Source organism: Notamacropus eugenii, chromosome 4, assembly GCF_028372415.1.
Source record: "Notamacropus eugenii isolate mMacEug1 chromosome 4, mMacEug1.pri_v2, whole genome shotgun sequence".
NCBI lineage: Eukaryota > Metazoa > Chordata > Mammalia > Diprotodontia > Macropodidae > Notamacropus > Notamacropus eugenii.
In genome coordinates this window covers 409,853,130-409,874,081 of record NC_092875.1, presented here as the reverse complement: position 1 = coordinate 409,874,081, position 20,952 = coordinate 409,853,130, and the positions used below count along the sequence as shown (strand labels likewise).

Sequence of the window (20,952 nt, the reverse complement as noted above, 5' to 3'; positions counted from 1 at the left end):
TGCCTGAACAAGAATCCTCAATCAACAAATAAAAATCAGCTACATAATTATTCTGTACTTTCTATGGAGAAAAATGAATCAATATATTTTAGAAAGTTTTTTATATATGTGCAAAGTTTGATTTGAAATGACTGTGATGCTTAAAAGGTTCACCAAAAAAACTAATTTTCTGAGTGCTATAGTTCAACAAATTCTGACAAATATCTAAGTGTCTACTATGTGCATATCTGCTGTGGATTCATTGAGGATTCATTGTATCAGAACATCCTCTAATTATCAAAGAGACTTTTTTGTTTAAAAATACTGTGTCAACAGAATTTATTATTAAAGTATTAATGGCCTGGCATGAGGAGAAGCAATCTTCATAGTACTGATACTGAAGGAAAACAACTGCAAACTCTGAAATACAAAACCATTTGTTTTGATTGCTGGCTCTGGGCCATCCTTCACTCCTAATGTATGGTCCTTTCATCTTCATTTAGCTGGGGAAGTAGTAGATATGGGGAGGAGCTCTGTGAATATTAACCATTTTTGAGACACTTATTAATTTAAATCTGGGCACACAATGGTTGTTTCACTGTTTTCTATTATAAATTCTGTGAATAAAAATGGAATATTGACCTTTACCCCTTTAGACATTACTTTTTTAAAAAAAACTTTACCTGTTTCTCTGTCCATTTGGCACTGATATAATTCTTCTCTTCCTCCCTCTCCCTCTCTGTCCCCTTTATTCACCTGCTAATTTTATTTTCCTTCGTTTGCCTTGATCAATCAATTGCACAATAAATGTTTATTAAGCACCTACTATATGCCAGGAACTTTGCTAAGTTCTGGGGATACAAAAAGAACAAAAGACAGTTCCTGCCCTCAAGGAGCTTACACTATGAGGAGGGAGGGAACATTCAAACAAATACATACAAAGTGAGCCATATGCAACATCAATTGGAAATAATTAGCAAAGGAAAGTAACTTGAATTATGAGAGGTTGGAGAAGACTTACTTCCAAGACTTCCAAGAAGATGGGATTTTAGTTGGAATTCAAAGGAAGCTGGGGAATCAGGCAGAGTGAAAGAGGGAGAGCATTCTGGGCATAGGAAACAGCAGGGGAAAATGTCCAGAGCCAAGAGATGGAGTGTTATGTTCATAGAACAACCAGGAGGCTAGTGTCACTGGATCAAGGAGTACATGTAAGGGAATAAGGTATAAGAAGACTAAAAAGGTAGGAGAGGGCTAGGTTGGTCATAAAGGGCTTTGATGCCCTCTGGCTCTGAGGTGAGGTTTTGCTTGGGGGCTTACTCTTTGGAAGAAGGTTCATGTGCCAGATGAGACTCTGGGAAGCTGTTAAGGAACCCGCTTGCTTTGAAAATCCAAATGTTGGTGCTTCTCTCTCTGGAAACTATGCATGTATGTAATAGTCACACAGTTGGATCTGTCTGTTGATCTGTGATGTATGTAGTGCTTATGGTGAGACAGTTGGAAGCACTGTCTGTTGGGCTTTCTCTGCTTGTATTTTCTCTGTTTGAATGTAATTAAAGTAGATTGTTGATCCCTCAAAAGTTGCTTTCCTTTGCAGACCCTCCTGCATAACAACCCTAACCCTAAATGCTGGGGTGCTTGCTGCTACACTCAGTCAATGAAAAAACATTTATTAAGCATGTTCTATGTGCTAGGCACTATTCTGGGAATACAAATACAAAAGAGAAAAACAGCCTCTGCCCTTAAGGAGCTTATAATTTACTGAAGGAAGACTACATATAGAAGTGGGGAGAAGAGAAAGTACCCAGTGTGCAGGGTAGGGCGTGTTGGAGAAATCCAAAGGCACATAGCCAGGTGGTAAATGAAGAGACTACTTGCCTGGGACTCTCCTTAAATGGAAGTTCTAAGAGGAGGAAAGGACCCCAAGGGCAGAGAATACTGATGAGATGTATGTTTCAGACTGTTCCTCTAGTTTATCACCTTTCTGGCAAGAGGTGGGCAGAATGCTTCCTCATTAGTCATCAGTCTGAATCATGGCTGGTCTTTGCATTGATTACAGTTTTAAGTCTTTTAAAGTTATTTTTCTTTGCAGGTCTGCAGCCATTCTATAAATTGTTCGATTGCTTCTGCTCATTTGACTCTCCGTCAATCATATAAGTCTTCCTGAGTTTGTCTGAGTTCATTCTTTGTGTCATTTCTCAGAGTGCAGTAATATTTCATTTACATTTATATAATATGATTTGCTCAGCCATTCCCAAATTGACGGGTACCCGCTTATTTCCAAGTTCTTTGCCACAACAACACCACAAAATGTGGGTATAAATATTTTGTACTAATTGATCCTTTCCCTCTTTATTTTATCTATTTGGATTATATACCTAAGACTGCTATATTGGGTCAAAGGGTGAACGTATGTGATCCTGATTGTAATTCCTTGGGTACTTGAATTTTTCTTTCTGGCTGTTTGCAGTGCTTTTCTTTGACTTGGGACTTCAAGATTATTTTTCCTATGGTTTTCTCCACCCCTCCCCATACCCCAACAGAGTTGACTGTAGATTCTTTCCATTTTGACTTTGATGAGTGGTTTTGGCAATTTGGGGAAGTTTTTATTTATGACTTCTTAAAATGTGATATTCAGGTGTTTTGTTTTTTTTTTTTAATCATGATATTCATGGAGGCAGATGATTCTTAAATTGTCTCCTCAGTCAATCTGTTTTCCAGGTCAGTTGTTTTTAGAGTAGATATTTTGTGGAACCATTAGGTAAATCCTTATACATTTAAAGGCTTGTACAAGGGACCAATAATAGGTGTTATTGTTATTCTTGGTTAGAATTCAAGAAATTATCACTTTCCATGTGATGCTGCTAGGGTTAGAGCATAAATGGACCACATAACCCGCTCAACTCTGCTTTCTTTTGACCCATATCCCCAGATCCAAATTGCATATGGCAATATTAAAAAGTTAAGGAAATCAATAATTTTTTCAGTTATCACTATATTTTAGCTATCACTCTAATAGGATACTGTAGTTTGTATTGAAGAAGCTTTCAGTAGGGCTGGGATATTAACACAAAAGAAATGGTTACATAATCCTTACCAAGGTTGTAACAGGTCATTTCAGGATATGAGGGGGGAGGTTAAAAGGGGGGGTCAAGTCCCCTGGGGAACTCCCTTATCTCCCACTTTCCACTTACATTTTTATATGAATTTGGAATTTTTCAGTTTATACCATTTTAGAAGCTATCTATCACAGATTTGGGTAAGGACAAGACTACCAGTAGCAGTTCTTGTACCTGAAAGGCCAGTTAGTCAGTAAGCATTTATTAAGCGCTTACTATGTACCAGGCACTGTGTTAAATACTGGGGATACAAAGAATGGCCCCAAAATGGATTTTGTCCTCAACAAGTTCCCAGTCTAATAATGGCCATACCCTTTTGAGAATTTTTAGTTGTAATTTATAACTAAATTCATTGAAAGAAATTGTGAAGAAATTGTAGTCTTCTTACCCCCTGTGAAAGCCAGGGACTGAGCTAACTTTGTCTACTGTAAGTCTGGCTAAGAGAAATAAACTGGGGAATGAACTCATATATTTCCTTTCTATAATTGAGATCCTACAAGTGTGTGTGTGTGGGGGGGGGGGGGTTGGGGGTAAGAAGAAGGTGAGATCAATTCTCTCCCAAAGACCAAGTTACCTCTTAGTGCAGGGGGTTTTAACCTATGGTCCATGACCTTAAAAATTAGATATTTTGAAATCTTTTGTATTTTGTTTTTTATTTTACGTTTTTAAAAACATTTTTCTGAAAAGGGGTCTGTTAGCTTCACCAGACTGCCAAAGAAGTCCATGATATATACAAAAAACTTTAAAACTACTGCCATAGTACTATTAGGCTCTTTTCAGAGGCAAATTTAAACTTTCTATCCATTTACAGAATTCATTGAGTTGAAATAATTCCAATCTCTTTCTTCATGTCAGATTTCTGTGAGAACATCCTAAAGAAAACTAGTTGGTACAATAAAACAACTCCCTAAAAACAAGACCATTCAGATCTTCTTATGGTATGAACTCTTGTGTAGCCTCAGGATTTTCCTTCTTGAGAATTCTCTATAGGCATTCCTGGGAGTGCCTATATAGTTCATCTAAAGTACTAATAGCTAATATTCATATAGAGCTTATGTGCAAGATACTGTGTTAAGTACTTTACAATTATTATTTTATTTGATCCTCAGAACAACCCTGGGAGATAGGTGCTTTATTATCCTTACTTTATAGATGAGGAAACTAAGGTAAACAGGTTAAATGACTTGCTATGGTGCATAGAACTAACAAGTATCTGAGACTGCGTTTGAACTTTGGTCTCACTGAGTCCTAGACCAACACTGACATTGATTTAATGGATTTCAACAGTAGGAGTGTCCAGATTCTTTCTGTCATGACTGGAAATCATTTCATGGGCAGCATGAATTTTTTGATGAAGTACATTCTATTGTAATGAAATAGAAAAATATTTATTGAGAATGCTATGGGAAACTCCAGATGTGGGCGTTTCTAACAATGTGGACATCCACCCAGGATATGACTTAGTAGATAGATCTCAGTAAATAGCCAGGGACACATAGAGGTTACATGACTTGTCTACAGTTACAATTAGTAATTGTCTGAGGCAGGATTTGAGTAAAGTGGAAAGAGCATTCCAGTAAAAAGATCACAGATGCTGGAGGCAAAGGACCTGTGTTCGAATCCCACTTGCGATTACCACATGTGTGATTTAAGATAAAGTCACTCAACCTCCCAGTTCCCTCATCTGTAAAATGATAGGGTTGTACTAGAAAACCTTTGAAGTCCCTGCCAGCTCCAGATTTGTGAATCTATGAGCCTAATCTAGGTCTTTCTGACTCCAAGCCCAACATGCCTTGGCTGGTAGCTCTTCAAAAATATAGATTCTGGAAATTCAGTTTAATTAGTTTTATTTATGCATGATTATGTATTCACAAGCATGTTGTTAGTCATGGATCAATTTTAATGAAGTTGCTAACACTTTAACAGATAGCTATTTTCTGACAGTGGAGGTATAGTCAGACTAGGCACATTTCAATCCTAATTCCCTGTTGTCATTGATGGTGGCTCTAAGCTCTAAGCTTTGGTTTCAATAATTTTAATGTATTTTTTACAGAGTTCAGTGGACAAGAATTTGGCCCTATGAGCAGAAATTAATAGTTGATGAGCTTAATTTTTCTAATTACAAATTTGGAGATGAAAAGACGCTTTGCTAAAGGTTAGGCAGATCACATTTGTCCCTCAAGCTGTATGTTGGACCTCTGGGTTATAGATATATATATTCGGAGTTACTAAATTTGTTAACAGGAAGTGCAAAATGCAGCTGACTTAATAATAATGTATTGTGTGCCAGAAACAAGGCATAACATTGAGACTCATGTCACAACTTCCTCCAACTTGTGTTGATTTCTCTGATTGTCTATGAGTAACATCAGCATCCACCACAGCAGCAACCTGAGCTCATTATTAGTAGTGACTCAAAAACTGTCCAGACATAACACTGGGATCATTTGGATAAACAGGGACTGAAAGTTAAATGCACAAATGGCTTTTCTTGTTCTGACAATGACTAGTGTTTACTTGTCCTCAAAAGAAGTTTGTAAAAATCCTAGTGAACATAAGGCTGGCATGACTAATGATAACAGTTCATATTTACATGGTGCGTGAGTGTTTGGAAACTAATTCACAAACATGAACTTATTTGATACCCAGAAGAACTCTGTAAGGTTATGTGTCATTTTTATCCCCATTTTACAGATGGAACTGAGGCTTAGAGAGAGTAAATAACTTACTCATGGTCACATAGCTAGTAGATATCTAAACGGGGTATAAAAATATTTATTGCAGCTCTTTTTGTGGTGGCAAAGAATTGGAAGTTGAGGGAATGCCCATCAATTGAGGAATGGTTGAACAAGTAGTGATATATGAATGTAATGGAATGCTATTGTACTATAAGAAATGATGAACAGTCGAGTAAAACAAATTACCACATTGTCCATGTTGAAAAAACGTGTGTCTCATTATGTGTCTTGAGTGCATCATTTCTCTGTTAGGAGTTGGGTAGCATGCTTTATCATCAAGGCCTGTGAAATTATGAATGGTGATAGTATTGATCAGCCAGCGTTCTTAAGTCTTTGAAAGTGGTTTGTCTTTCCAATATAATTCTTGTATAAATTGTATAAGCTCCTTTAAGATAAGAAGTTTCATTTTATTTGGTAACACTAGTGCTTGGCACATTGTAGGTATTTAGTTTAATAACAATAATAATAATAATAGCTAATATTTACATGGCACTTACCATGTGCAAAGAACTGTGCTAAATACTTTACAAATATTGTCTCATTTAATCTTCACAACAACCCTGGTGATATTTTTATTCCCATTTTACAGATGAGGAAACTGAGACAAATAGAGGTCCAATGACTTGCCCAAGGATATACAATATGTGTCTGAGGCTGATTTGAACTTGGGTCTTCTGGACTTCAGGCACAGTGCTCTATCTACTGCACCAACTAACTGCTTCAATTATTGATTGATGGGACTAGTTTATGTATTAAATTCCTAGCACAAGTATCCCATCACCAAAAACTGAATAAGTTTTTTCTCTTCCCTTTTATCCCTCACTGTCTAGTTCTATGTGGCTTAGTACTTTCGGTCTGAGTAGGAGCAGGTAGCCAGAGAGACCTTCTATCAGATCCTTTGTGCTCAGAATAATGTAACTATTTTGCTATCTAAGAAAGAAATAAGCAGTTCATGAATTTTGTAATTTCTGTAAACCATTAAAAAAAAGTTTAAGATTGATAAAGATATTATACAGATTATCACTTCCCTGCTTCCCCATTTGTATCACAAAGGTGTTTGTTTCAGTGAGCTGTTGTTGAAATTTTAAAGAGTAGAAGAGGTTAGACAGCCACAGCCTACAGGGAGATATTTATAAGACTGTGTAGATTATGGGTTTGGACCTACGTACATCACCATAAAATATCGTTTGTGACTAAATAGAGTATTGAGAATTCCGGTGGGGGTGAGAAGATTGGCTGTGTTGTTTGTAGTCTGTATAATCACTATTTCCTCACAAGATAATTGAATAGTAAGTGTTATTTAAAATACTCCTGGAGGAATTCCCAGTCTTACTTTAGGAAACGGAAGGCTATATCTTGAGATTCTCTTTTCTTCTTGGCAACTTCACGTATAATTTCTCTTTCAGCTCTTGTGGGGCTAAGTTATGGTTTAATCCAATAATTGAAAATGTAGCGGGGTCTCATGTTAGCAGATCTTACCAATGGCCCTATCATTCTCAACATCTCTCTTTAAGACATCAGGTAACACTACAGAATGCTAGAGAAAAAAACACTTCCTTATATCCTAGCATATAGTAGTCACTTATGGATTGATTGATTCAACGATTGATTGATTCCTGTCTGACTAATAATTCTTTAAAATGTCACAATTCTGTCTGAGTAGTGAGTGGTGATTTTGTAAATGCTTGTAAGTACAAAGCTTATCAGGAATCTGGATTTATAGAACACTGAGGATTGGCCATGAGACAGAAGGATAGGAGTGTGTACTAGGAACCTTCTTCCAATAAAGGGAATATCAGATGGTCTTTTCAACTTTCATTCTGAGAGTCAGTGTTCAGTGATTTAATCTGTAAAGCTGTTTGTTTTGGTTTTGTGACTCAGAATACTTGATGTATGTGACTCATACAGTTCAAGGTCAGAACAATGATGAAAACTTTGTTACTTTCCAGTGGTTATAAAGATACCTCATTTTCTTAAAATAAGAAGTAATATTTGTCTAAAACCATCAGCAAGCATTATCTGTAATAGGGATAAGCTAGAAGCCTTCCTAATAAAATCAGGGGTGAAGCAAGGATGCTTATTATCACCTCTGTTATTTAATATTGTACTAGAAATGTTAGCGATGGCAATAATAGAAGAAGAAATTACAGGAATTAGAATAGATAATGAGGAAACAAAATTTGAATCACTCTTTGCAGATGATACAATGTTATACTTAGAAAATCCTACAGAACCAGCTAAAAAATTATTTGAAATTATTAACAATTTTAGTAAAGTTGCAGGATACAGAATAAGCCCACATAAATCATCAGCATTTCTATATATTACCAACAAAGTGCTGCAGAAAGAGATAGAAAGAAAAATTCCATTTGAAATAACTGAAGACAATATAAAATACTTGGGAGTCTAATTGTCAAGACAAACCCAGGAAGTATATGAAGACAACTATACAATATTTTTCAAACAAATAAAGTCAAATATAAACAATTGGAAAAATATCAGTTGCTCGTGGTTAGGTTGAACCAATATAATAAAAATGCCATTTCTACCTAAATTAATCTATTTATTCAGTGTCATACCAAACCATCGTTGGGGAACCTGCAGCCTCAAGGCCACATATGGTACTCTAGATCCTCAAGTGCAACATTTTGACTAAATCCAAACTTCACAGAATAAATGCCCTTAATTAAAGGATTTGTTCTGTAAAACTTGGACTCGATCGAAAGGCTGAACCCAAGGACTTAGAAAGTCACATATGGTCTCAAGGCCACAGGTTCCCCACCCCTATACAAAATTATCAGAAAGTTGTGTTATAGAGCTAGAAAAAACAATAACAAAATTGTCCTGGAAGACAAAAACTCAAGGATATCAAAGGAATCAATGAAAAAAAGCCATATCAGATCTCAAATTGTATTATATATAAAGCAGTAATTATCAAAACTGGCAAGTACTAGATAAAATAGAATGGTTGTCAGTGGAATAGATTAGGTACAAATTACATTATAGTAAATGACCATAGAAATCAAATATACAATAAATGCAAAGATCCAATCTTTTGGAACAAAAACTCATTATTTGACAAAAAATTCTGGGAAAACTGAAAAACAGTGAGGCAGAAACTAGATATAGATCAACATCTTACACCATATACCAAGATAATGTCAAAATAGGTACATGATGCACACTTAAAGGATGATACCATAAGCAAATTAAAAGAGCGTAGAGTGCTTTATCTGTCAGATTTGTGGATAAGGGAAGAATTTAGGACCAAGAAGATGTAGAGAGCATTACAAAATGTAAAGTACATAATTTTGATTATATAAAATAAGAAAATTTTTGCACAAACAAAACCAATGAAACCAAAATTATAAGGAAATCAGAAAACTGGGGGGAACGTTTTAGGACAAGTATCTCTGACAAAGGCCTCTTTTCTCAAATATATAGAGAACTGAGTCAGATTTATAAAAAATACAAGTCATTCCTTAGTTGATAAATGGTCAAAGAATCTGAACAGTTTTCAGACAAAGAAATCAAAGATATCTATATTCACATGAAAAAATGCTCTAAACCGCTCTTGATCAGAGAAATGCAAATTAAAACAACCCTGAGGTTCCACCTCACACCTATCAGAGTGGCTAATGTGACAAAGAAAAAGGAAAATGTTGGAGGTTGGAGGGGATGTAGGAAAACTGGCACACTAATGCATTATTGGTGCAGTTGTGAACTGATCCAACCATTCTGTAGAACAATTTGAAACTATGCACAAAGGGCTATAAAACTGCATATACTGTTTGATTCAGTAATACCACTGCTAGGTCTGTATCTCAAAGGCATACACATAAAAAAGGAAAAGGGCCTATTTGTACAAAAATATTTATAGCATCTCTTTTTGTGGTGGCTAAGAATTGGAAATGAAAGGGAGGTACATAAATAGACAAATGGCTAAACAAGCTGTGGTATATGATTGTAATGGAATATTATTGTGCTGTAAGAAATGACAAGCAGGATTATTTCAGAAAAACCTGGAAAGACTTACATGAACTGATGCATAGGGAAGTGTACAAAACCAGGAGAACATTGTGCGTAGTAATGGCAATATTGTACAATGAAGAACTATGAATGACTTAACTACTCTCACCAATACAACAGATGATCTAAGACAATCCCAAAGGACTCGTGATGATGCATACTGTTCATCTCCAGAGAAAGAACTGATATTGTTTTAATAGAGACTGAAGCATACTATTTTTCACTTTCTTTTTTTTTCATTTTTCTCTTTTATTCGAGTCTTCTTATGCCAAATGACTGATATGGAAATGTTTTACATAATTGCGCCTGTATAACCTGCATCTGATTGCTTCCTGTCTCAGGGAGGGAGGCAAAGAGGGAGGGATAGAATTTGGAACTCAAAACTCTAAATAAAAATGTTAAAAAAAAATAAAGATAACTCATTTTCTAGAGAGACACAAAATATGGCTTCTATAATATTAATAGGGTTATATAATCTCTTCCCTTCAAGGAATTTTAAATGTTTTCTCATGCCTTACATTTGTTTTAAAAGGTCTTAGATAACAAATATACTAAAGTAAATTCTATTGAAATTTTAGAAGTGGGGAGTGTGAAGAAATGCTATTAGTGTTAGAAACCAGAGATCATTATTAAATACACTATTCTATGCATTATGCTGATATCATAATGACCTTTTCATAAGGTGAAAAGCAGCAAGGCACAATAGAAAAAGTACCAATTCTGGAGTTAGAGGATCTGGGTTCAAATCTCACAGCTACTACTTCCTAGCAATGTGACCTTGTAGCTATCCATTTAACTTTCTTAGGTTTCTTTTTTCCTTTTAAGGAGTAGATTAGACTAGATATTCTCTGAAATATTTTCTAGCTCTTAAGTCTGTGATCTTATGAAATAAGTCAATTCTCAATAATCAATAGCACATCAGTAACAAATTCTTAAAGGTCCCATCACAGAGGAATGGAATGGAGCAGAACCACTTGAATGTCTATCACTGCTTCTTTAAAACAGAAAAGAAACTTTTTAAGCGATAATAATTTAGGAGTTAGACTACAGTCATAATCTCCCAGTTCCAGTTCTAAATAAATCCATGATTCTATGATATTTTAATTCCTAAATATATGAAATATGTAACTATTTTAATACAAGGTGGTATGACTCTTCAGATGAGAGGTAAGGTTGGCCATTCTCAGCATGTTCTGAGAACAAAAAGGAATTTTATAGATGGAAAAAATTCAGAGAAATTGTTAAGATTTTTTTTTATAATGTGAGTCTTTATGAGTTTTTTTTAATTTTTTCATAGTTAAGAATTATGGAACCATCAGTATGTTCATCTGCATTCATAAGAACAAAAATATATCATGCACATAAATGATCTTTGGACAGTGCTTGACATTGATTCCCTCTATTAGCAAGCAATCAAAAGTCAACAAATTGTACCTTTTAGGCTTCTTTCCTACCAATAACTTAAAAGATCATCTAGCAAGTATTATAACTATCATAATCTTCATCCATTTATTTAAAAAGGATTCTTTTTTGCATAATTAATACATAACGATCCTTTACATCTTACATCATAGTCATTTCTTACTACTGTCCTCCTACTGAAACTTCAGTTATCAAAGGAGAGACAAATAAGCAAGAACATGAACTAAAGAAACTTTGTCTGACGTTGCATTTTATCTTAGTTGTCTCCCTCCTCTATCCTGTGAGATAAATGTGTTTTTCTCTCTTTTCTAGGACCCTCTATATTTTTCATTTACCACAATTTGATTTCCTTTTGATCATCATTGAAAATGACATTGCATAGTGTTTTGAAGAAATATATATATATATGCATATATGTATCATATATCTAATTCTGTTTATTTCGTTCTACATATCTCTTCTTGTCTCTCTGAATTCCTAATATTTTTCACTTTCTTATTGCATAGTATTCCATCACATCAACATATCATATTTTTTTTTACCTATTTTCCAGTTGATGAATCTTCTCGCCTGTCTTAAAAGTGGCTTTTAATCAAATTAAGATGATCTCAAAGTATTTCACTTTATCATGGTAGGAAAAGGGGCTTGCAATGATAAAATATCCATGTTTTCAAGTTCTGTATTTTGTAGAATTTCATTTTGTTTACAATTTCACAATTTTTCTTAAGACTTTCTTTTTTTCTAAGGCAATAAAAGTGACTTGTGTGGTCCACACTGGTCATTTCTATTCTCTGATGAAAACTCCCAAAGTTCTATGGCAGTACAGTCTTTGGTCTTTGGTCAGCAAGGGTCTTTTTAGATGGCTGAGAAAAAATTGTAACAGATTAGCTTTGAATTGTCCTTATTTATTAACTTAAAACCTGAAATATATATATATATATATATATATATATATATATATATATATATATATATATATATATACACATATATATGGCTTTTCAGTTTTTGTTTTACTTTCAGTTCATCTTTAAGAATAAATAGCTTCATATTTTATGTATAATAAAAGACAAAAATCATTTATTTTTAGGTTGCTTGTTGGCTCTCCATGGAGTGGTTTTCCAGAGAACAGAATGGGAGATATCTACAGATGTCCTGTAAACTTACCTAGCACCATGTGTGAAAAATTGAATTTACAAAGTAAGTTGCAGTGAATACCATGATTCTTGAAAATACCAGAGGTGTGGTTGTTCTAATTCAAACTGGCAAAAGAAAACAGCAGGTAGAGACAAGACTTGATTGCAAATACCAACAAAGATTTTCCTTAATTTCTCAGTTTGGGATCCAAAATGTGTGAGAAACTCCCCAAACTGAATTCCAAGATATCGAATTTATTAGATGTAGGAGGAAAGTATACAGTCTATTGTTTTGCTTATACTTCTTTTTTGTTGTTAGATGTGTTTGCCAGATTCCATCTGACTACAAACTAATTCTTGATTATATTAAGTGCTTTATATTTGTAGTGATCTGAGCCACCTATACTCACTCCTCTAAGTCTTTCTGTCTCCACTGGGGTTCTGCCCCATCTTATTCAAAATCTTGGGAAGCCAAAAGTGGTACCAAGTCAAGAGAGGAAGTTCAGAACAGACACAGGGAAGAAATGAATTTTTTTGTGTATGGAGCTTTCCAAAAGTAGAATCAACTAGGTAGCGGTTTCCCCTTCTCTAAAAGTCTTCAAAGAAACCTGGATATCCACTTGTTGGGTGTGATGTAATGGCAGTTTGTTCAGGTAAGGCAAGAGTTCTTAATCTGAAGTGTATGAACTTGTATGTGTTTTTAAAAATTATACTTTTGACAACTATATTTCAATAGGATCAATTTCCTTTGTAATCCTATATATTTTATGCACTTAAAACCACTATTGTGAAAAGAGGTCCATCTGTTTCCCCATCCTACCAAAGGGGTCTAAGATAAAAATTAAAAATCCCTGATATAACTATTAGGCTAAAAGGGCCTCTGTGAGTCCTTTTCTGAGCCTGTGTCTTTGTGTTCATATACACGCTAAGCATAATGGATTTTGAATTAAACATTATGTGTCTTCTCTCTCTCTGATCTTTTCAAAAATTAAGACAACTTGAGATTATGTGAGTGAACCTCTATAATCCTAGCCTAAGAATGTTTAGACAGGTAAGATGACAAAAGATGATAATAGTAACATTGATTTAGTGCCTTAAAGTTATAAAACACCTTACAAATGTAATTTCATTTCATCCTCACAACAATCCTGAAAAGTAGGTGTATTATTATCTCTCTTTAATAGATGAGAAAACTGAGGCAGACTGAGGTTAAATAAATTGCCCAGAGTCACACAACTAGTCAGTCTCTAAGGCTGGATTTCAATTTAAATCTTCCTGAATGCAGGTCCAGCATTCTACCTGTTGCACAACCCAACAACTGCATTAGACTGAAAACTCATCACTTCCCCCACTCCCAAAAAATGACACTCACAGAATAATTTATGGTCCCCATCCTGCCAAGTATGTTATTTTCTTATGATCTGGCTCATTAAGTGGTGTTTCATTATTTAGGTCACCAGGGAGCAACTAACAGTTTTAATCTATAATTTAATATTATAACACTCCCCTGGGATCCAGCCAAGTGCTGACTGCTTGTTTATACCTACGTGAATGAAGTAGGTGCTTAAATGTGTTTGATGGTGCTGAAAATACTTTTCAAGCCTTGAGCCATTGTTTCAAGTTGTATGCGTTGGCTTTTTTTCCACATTGGCAAGATGAAGCATGTTCAAAGTGAACTGACTGATTTATACTGGTTTGGTCTAAAATATCACCGGAGAATTGCAAGTCGATCACAGCAGACATGTCAGTCAGTTTTCAGTGAATAATATCCCCTCTCATGCTTTAACATTTAAAATGTAAAAAAGCAACACTTACTGATAAAGTAATTATGACTGACAACACTGGCAACTTTATACTCATAGTTACTATTTGTTAATAAAATGGGAAAATGTGTATATTAGCGTTGATACAGTGGGAGTAACATTTTCCACTCTATTTGACTTGAAATCTCTTACCTTTCAGTGTAGTCTTTATTTACATTTAGTCTTTTCATATAATATTCATTTAGTTCTTTAGCAAAGAACTTTTTGATGGTACCATCCCTAAAAGGGCTTCAAAAATGAATCAGACATCAATAAATGAATGGGAAAAAATGTCCTTACTTTGTGCCAAGTATGCTGAATATTTTGAGTCCTTGCTGTCAAGGAGCAACATATGGAAAGGTCCAGTGGTCCTTAGGGTGCAGTGCAATGATATTTATTTAATGCCATTTCCACTGATAGAATTTTATTACTCAAAGATGTTGAACCCTTTGACAGTACCAACTTTGGTGATGAGAATTTTCTTCTCTGAGTCTTTAGTAGCTGTGGCTTCTGAAAGTAATGTACAATAACACCAGGATAGGCAGTTGCCATCTGACATTTCTATAAAAGTTTCTTGGCTGCATCATGGCCACAGGAACAGAGCTGAAAGCAGGAGTCTGGAAGTCCCTACTATTCAAAGAGATCTTCAGCTAAGTGGTGGCATTGGTGGCAATTGGTGCTGGTAATGCTGAGTAGGGTGGGTACCTTCTATTTAAGGACCAGGCTAGAAGCAGACCTACTAACCTAGTTGTGGTTGTTATTTCAGTCATGTCTGCCCCTGTGACTCCATTTGGGGTTTTCTTGGCAAAGATACTGGAATTGGTTGCCATTTCCTTTTACAGTTCATTTTACAGATAAGGAACTGAGGCAAACAGGGTTAAGTGACTTGCCTAGGATCACACAGCTAGTAAGTGTCTGAGGCCACAATTGAATTCAGGAACATGAGTCTTCCTGACTTTAGGCTTGGCACTCTACTGCACCACCTCTGGGTAACACTGCTATTCTCAGATCTATTCCCACATGGTCAGCAATCATAGTCTTACTGTCAAAAATTATTTCGAAGGTCCTCTAGGACAACCTGTAACTAAACAGGTATGTCTTCTGTAATGTGTCCTTTATGAGTGGTCAGCTAACATCTAGTTGGAAACCTCCAGTGGTTGAAAAGTCTTTGCTTCCTGAGGCAATCCATCTGACTTTCAAATTACTTAATTATTAGAATATTTTCTTCATGTGTATCAGAATCTGCATTTCTTCATTGTCATTTTTTAGCTTGCAAGTGCCTTTGGCAGAGGGGATACCCCTCTATTGCCATATTCCTCTCAGGAGTTGCAGCGTACCAAATTTAGGTATTTTCTTAAAATTACATTTTTATCTTCTTAAACTTAGACATCCAGTTTGCCCTTTGTTGACATCTGAGGTCATGGGTATTTACTGTTGTCCTTTTTGGGTGTTGCCTTCTGTAAATTACTGGCCTTTCCATCATATTTCCCCCTATTTTGTAGCTATTTTTTTTATTGTTTCTAGGTCACATAGTGAATAAAGTGTTGGTTTGAGATGCAGGAAGACTTGAATTCCAGTCTTGTCTTAAATATTTACTTGTTGTGAGATCCTGGTCAAATCATTTTACTTCTCTAATACTCTATTTTCCCATCAATAGGATAACAACAGTACTTTCTCAAGATTTCTGTGAAAATCAAATTATGTAATTCATGGAAAGTACTTTGAAATACTTAAATCATTGTATAAATATCAGCTATTATTAATATCTGGCTTAAAGGTCATATGTGGGTGATCTCTCCATGTAAAGCCCTCAAAGCATCAAGAGACCTCATATAAACATGTGTATACATATTTATGTGTGCATCTATTTATTTGCATATGTACATGCATATATGAGTATACACATGCATACATACATATCTTAAATTCTGGAACACAATCTGCATCCTATTTTCTGATACCATCTTCTTAACCTTGTTTCTCAGCCCTGGAGATACTTAGCTGTAGTCTAATGGGAGAGATAAGTGTGAATTGATAAATGCATATGGGAGCTCAGAGAGTGTTTCTTTTAGGATAGAGTTTTCAAGGGGAGCATTGTGGTTCAAGAAAACAGTGAGAGCAGTGACATGGAAGAACACAGGGTAGTTTGGAAATAGATAAATAGCCTATTTTGGCTTTCACATAAGGTCTATGAATGAGAGTCATAAGGCTGGGGAAGTACTTGGGGCCAGATTGTGGGATGCTTTACTGTCATACTTAGTAGTACCACATTTGTTTGTTAGGCAGTTGAGAGCCACAGAAGTTTTCTTAATAGAGTGATGATATAACTGTGCTTTAGGAAAATGATCTGGTAACAGTGTCTAAGATGAATTAGAGGTGATTACTGTGGAGGTAGTAAGGTGTGTGTTTCTCTGAACTTTGGATTTCTAGGGTTGAGGAGGGAGTATAAAGAAGTATGTGAAAGACTGTAGAAATCTATAATCATAAGAATTTTGCATGGGCTGTAGGGTATAAGGGAAAAGGAAGAACCAGAAAAATGATTCCAGTGTTTCTAGGCTAAATTGACTGGGAGAGTTTTCATATACATATATATGCATATGTGTATGTATATATGTATATATACATACACATATGCATATATACATATCTACTTAGAGAGAAAATGAATGAATGAGAATGGGCATTAGTGTGTGTGTGTGTGTGTGTGTGTGTGTGTGTGTGTGTGTGTGTGTGTGTGTGTGTGTTGGGGATTGCGTGGGGTGAGGCAACGAAGATGTTAAGTTCATTTTTGGACCTGGCCTGCATCCAGCCTGTTGCATGTATGGTACTGGATTTGGTACAACAAATTACCATTTTAGCCTGTCTGGGAGTCAGGCAATGGTCTTGGATGTGATTTCTAAATGACTTTAACAAAACCGGTGGAAACTTAATGGTTTCTCTCTGTTAATTTTTCCTTTTAACAGCTGTAACAAGCATTCCAGATGTTACTGAGATAAAAACAAATATGAGCCTTGGCTTGACACTTACACGGAATTTGGGAACTGGAGGGTTTCTGGTAAGTTTCAACTTTTTATTTCCTTGTCCATTTTTTAAAAGGAATGATTAACTCAGTTTTTCAATTGATCAAATTCTAGGATTCAAACACCCAAGGGTCTCTTTTTTTTATTATTATTTTTACAGTGCTATTCATGTTTCAAGTATTAAATGGAATATAGCTGTGTTCAGTGTCTAAACATTTCAGGACATTTATACAAACTGATTACTAAACCTAATTCCAGCTTGTGTAGAGAGAAGGAAAAATGAAGTAATATTCCCTCCTAGCACTTAGATTAGGCTTAAAAGCATCTTTTCTCCTACTCTTCAACACTTTCAGTCTCAAGGACCCTTGCCCATATAGGACATTTGGAAGTCAGTGTTGTTCATTTTATCTGCTTTGTGTTCTCTGACATAATCTAATTTAATATTGACTGGTGAGAGCATTTTTCATGGTTTTGTCCATGACTGTGGTTAGGGTATTTATTCTACTGTTTTTTCAATTGCTATGAGGAATACTGACCGAACAGACTTCTCACTGCAAAGGCCCTCTGTCTTCCCAATCTAAATTAGAATAAGGATGACATCTAATATATACAGTAACTATTTATATACAGTAACTATTTAGAATTGCCATACATGAAGACTGCCATATATAAAGCCTTAATACCAAAAAAATAAAAAAATAAAAATAGAGGGATTATTTTCATCTTCTGAATCCTTGAAAAGAAGAGTAAAAAGAAATGAAAAGATAACAATGAGTTCAGTGATAGCTAGAAGCTACAACTACAAACATTTGGGGAAAACAGGAAAAGATTTAAAGAAATGTTAAAGGGTGAGTTATCTCTTTAATCCTAGCTAAAATGATGTAAAGGTTCGAATGAAAAGAGTGAAAGAATTAAATGTAGGAGCATGTGGCAGGTAGAAGGGGAGAGAGTGATAGAGAAAGAGAAAGATGCACCACAGAGGGAATGAGAGCATTTGTGAGAGAAATACATGATTGAACAGGAGGAAAGGAGGAGTGTAGTCAAGGTGGACACAAAAGCTATTGAGGTTGCTGTATTCCTCTGGATGCCAGATACCGCCTAAAACTGCTGAAGAAGCAAATAGTTTTCTAACATGATAGTAAGACTGTCTTCATTGGTGTTGTCAATCCAGTTGTTTCCATTTATATATTACAGTGAAGTCTTCTTGTGTCATGACAGTATGAGGCTGAGGCCTTTCACCCCATGGAGAGAAGTGAGCTTGCACAGGATATACTCCCCGAATTGTAAGGTTGCTATAGCTTAGTGGAAGAGGTAGACAATATTACTTAAGACTTTATGCGGACATTTATGAGGCACAATTTAAATTTGGAGAATGGTCCATTTTCTCCCTAAAAATGTTTGGACGTATTAGAATATGAATGTTATTAAATTAAAAAAAATTTTAGTAATTAGCATCAGCTTATTCCTGTGTCTTGTCGGTGAATGTCCAGGAAAGATAAGCGAACAGGAGATGATTCCCAAGGTTTCCTTTAAGGACAATCTCGAGGATATGTGAGAAATAAATAATTCTTACTTAATACAGCAACCAAATATTGAGTTAGTTTTACTTATATACCTATAGTATTATATATTTATAATTTATAGAATACACTATGGAGAAATCGTACTAATGATAACTGGGAAAATAACATAGAAATTAAATTAATTTGAGTAACAGATCTGCATGCAAAAATGAGGTCAACTCATGAGCATTACTGGTCTGTAAATCAAAGTCTCTGTTTTCCAGAGTATTGTTTTCATTTGAGGCTTTGGCAGCCTTTTCATTTCTAAAGTGGAATATTCAACTCTGTTACTATCCAAGTTCAAATATTTTGGTTTAAAATTACTGAACGTATCTCTCTCTGTTTAAATGATATTCTGCAACACTTGCTGTGACACATGCATTTAAGTAGTTTTCAGTTAGTGATCTTTGGTTGTTTTGTTACCCTTAATAAATTAAAAAAAAGTTTTTATTTTTTTTAAAATTCTGTTCTTAAGGAAAGAAGGGAGGAGGCATGGTACAGTAGAAAAAGAAAAACCCGGGGCTACAGTTAGGAGTCTTAGACTGTGGGACCTGGGCATGCTGCTTAATCTTCTAATATCTCAGCTTCTTCACCTGTAAAATTAGTGAGTCAGATAAGATGATCTCAAAGATCCCTTCCGGTTCTAACATACTCTGACTCTAAGATTGGGGTGAAGTGGCACCAAACTCTTCACACTATCTCACTGGAGCTAGGTCTTGCAGAGGAGAGAGTGCTTTGCCAAGGGTCAGAAAGATGTCTGGCCTCAAACTCTTAATGAGTTGTGTGACCTTGCCTCAGTTTCCTCAAGTGTAAAATGTGAATAGTAACTGTACTTACCTCACAAGGTAAAAGTGCTTCATACCATGTCTTACATATAGTAGGCACTCAATAAAGCTTCCTTCCTTCCTTCTTTGATACCCAAGTGTAAGGCCAATGTAATATCCACAGCAGCTGCTATGAATATGCATGCGTATTTCCAGAGTAAATTCATAAAACATAAGTAACTCTCTTCCTCAAAGACAAAACCAAGAAATTTATTCAGTTACCAGAAAGCCAAATCCAACATGGTAATAAAGAAGTTCATTCATACCACCAATCCAGGGAGCACTGACATCCCAAAGCCTTCCCTTCCTTAGGCCTCCCCACAAACAAGCTCCCCTAGGCAAAATTCCTCCCTCTCTCACTCACACTAGCTGCTCTGCCTCTGTTCTACCTCACTCTCTCCTAGCTCTGCCTCACATTCTCTTCCCACTCTATCTATTCAGCTCACTCCTCCCACCATGGGCTTCATGTGACTCAAGATGTGGGCTGGGCCAGAGCTCAAAGCAGGTCACCTGGGCCTATTAAGGGACAGGGAAGATCTTCAAATTCCCTTAACTTTACACCAAGTGACAAATATTATTACTTAGCCTTGTCCTTGACAATTCACTTCCTACAAAATTTTATTTGAAATTTACTTAGCTACATGTGGAATAGATACCCACCAGCTTTGTAACAAGGAACATTATCTGAGAGTATTTTACATATGTTCAGATCAGTGTATTTTATGACTCTGGGGCTCAAATGGTAGCTTTGATTGTAGCTATACTTTGGATAGTGCCAAAATAATTGTTTGGCTCTACCTCCCAATTATCACTAAGTAAAGATATAAAATACATTTTCCAAAATGTTATTTCTTATTCTGTATTTTCTCCCTCCTTTTACCCCTTCCCCCACTCATTGAGAAGGCAAGAAATAGAATACCTATCATACAAAGGCAGTAAGGCAAAACATATTCCTGCAATAGCCATGTTCTTGGGATGGGGGGAGGAAGAAAAATAAAGAAAGGGAAAACAAATCTTTCCGTCTGTACTCTGAGTCTATAGCTTCTCTATTTGGAGATGGATAACATTTTATATTGCCAATTAAGGTATAAAATATGAACTTGGTAAATGTGAATACCTCTATTTATGAATACCTGGGGGGTATGCTTCAATAATTTGTTTTGTGACTTCTGATATTTTGGAGTCTTCATTACCTTCCTCTTTGTTTTAGGAATGAATGTGTTCACAAATAGGTATGCATTAGAATTTAAAGTATTTTAATTCCATTTTAATTCTGTGAAACTAAAGTTTTGCCTCTCAGATTTGTATTTGTAAATTGTACTTC

At 35.5% G+C, this 20,952-nt stretch overlaps 1 protein-coding gene across 1 annotated transcript in view; it reads left to right on the top strand.

Moving 5' to 3' along the window:
* ITGA2 (integrin subunit alpha 2) overlaps positions 1-20,952 on the top strand; it is a 135,573-nt gene that overhangs the window by 29,556 nt on the left and 85,065 nt on the right. The window contains exons 3-4 of the mRNA XM_072605657.1: positions 12,375-12,484; positions 17,186-17,277. Of these exons, the coding sequence (XP_072461758.1) occupies positions 12,375-12,484; positions 17,186-17,277 (202 nt within the window). The remainder of the gene's footprint in view (positions 1-12,374; positions 12,485-17,185; positions 17,278-20,952) is intronic.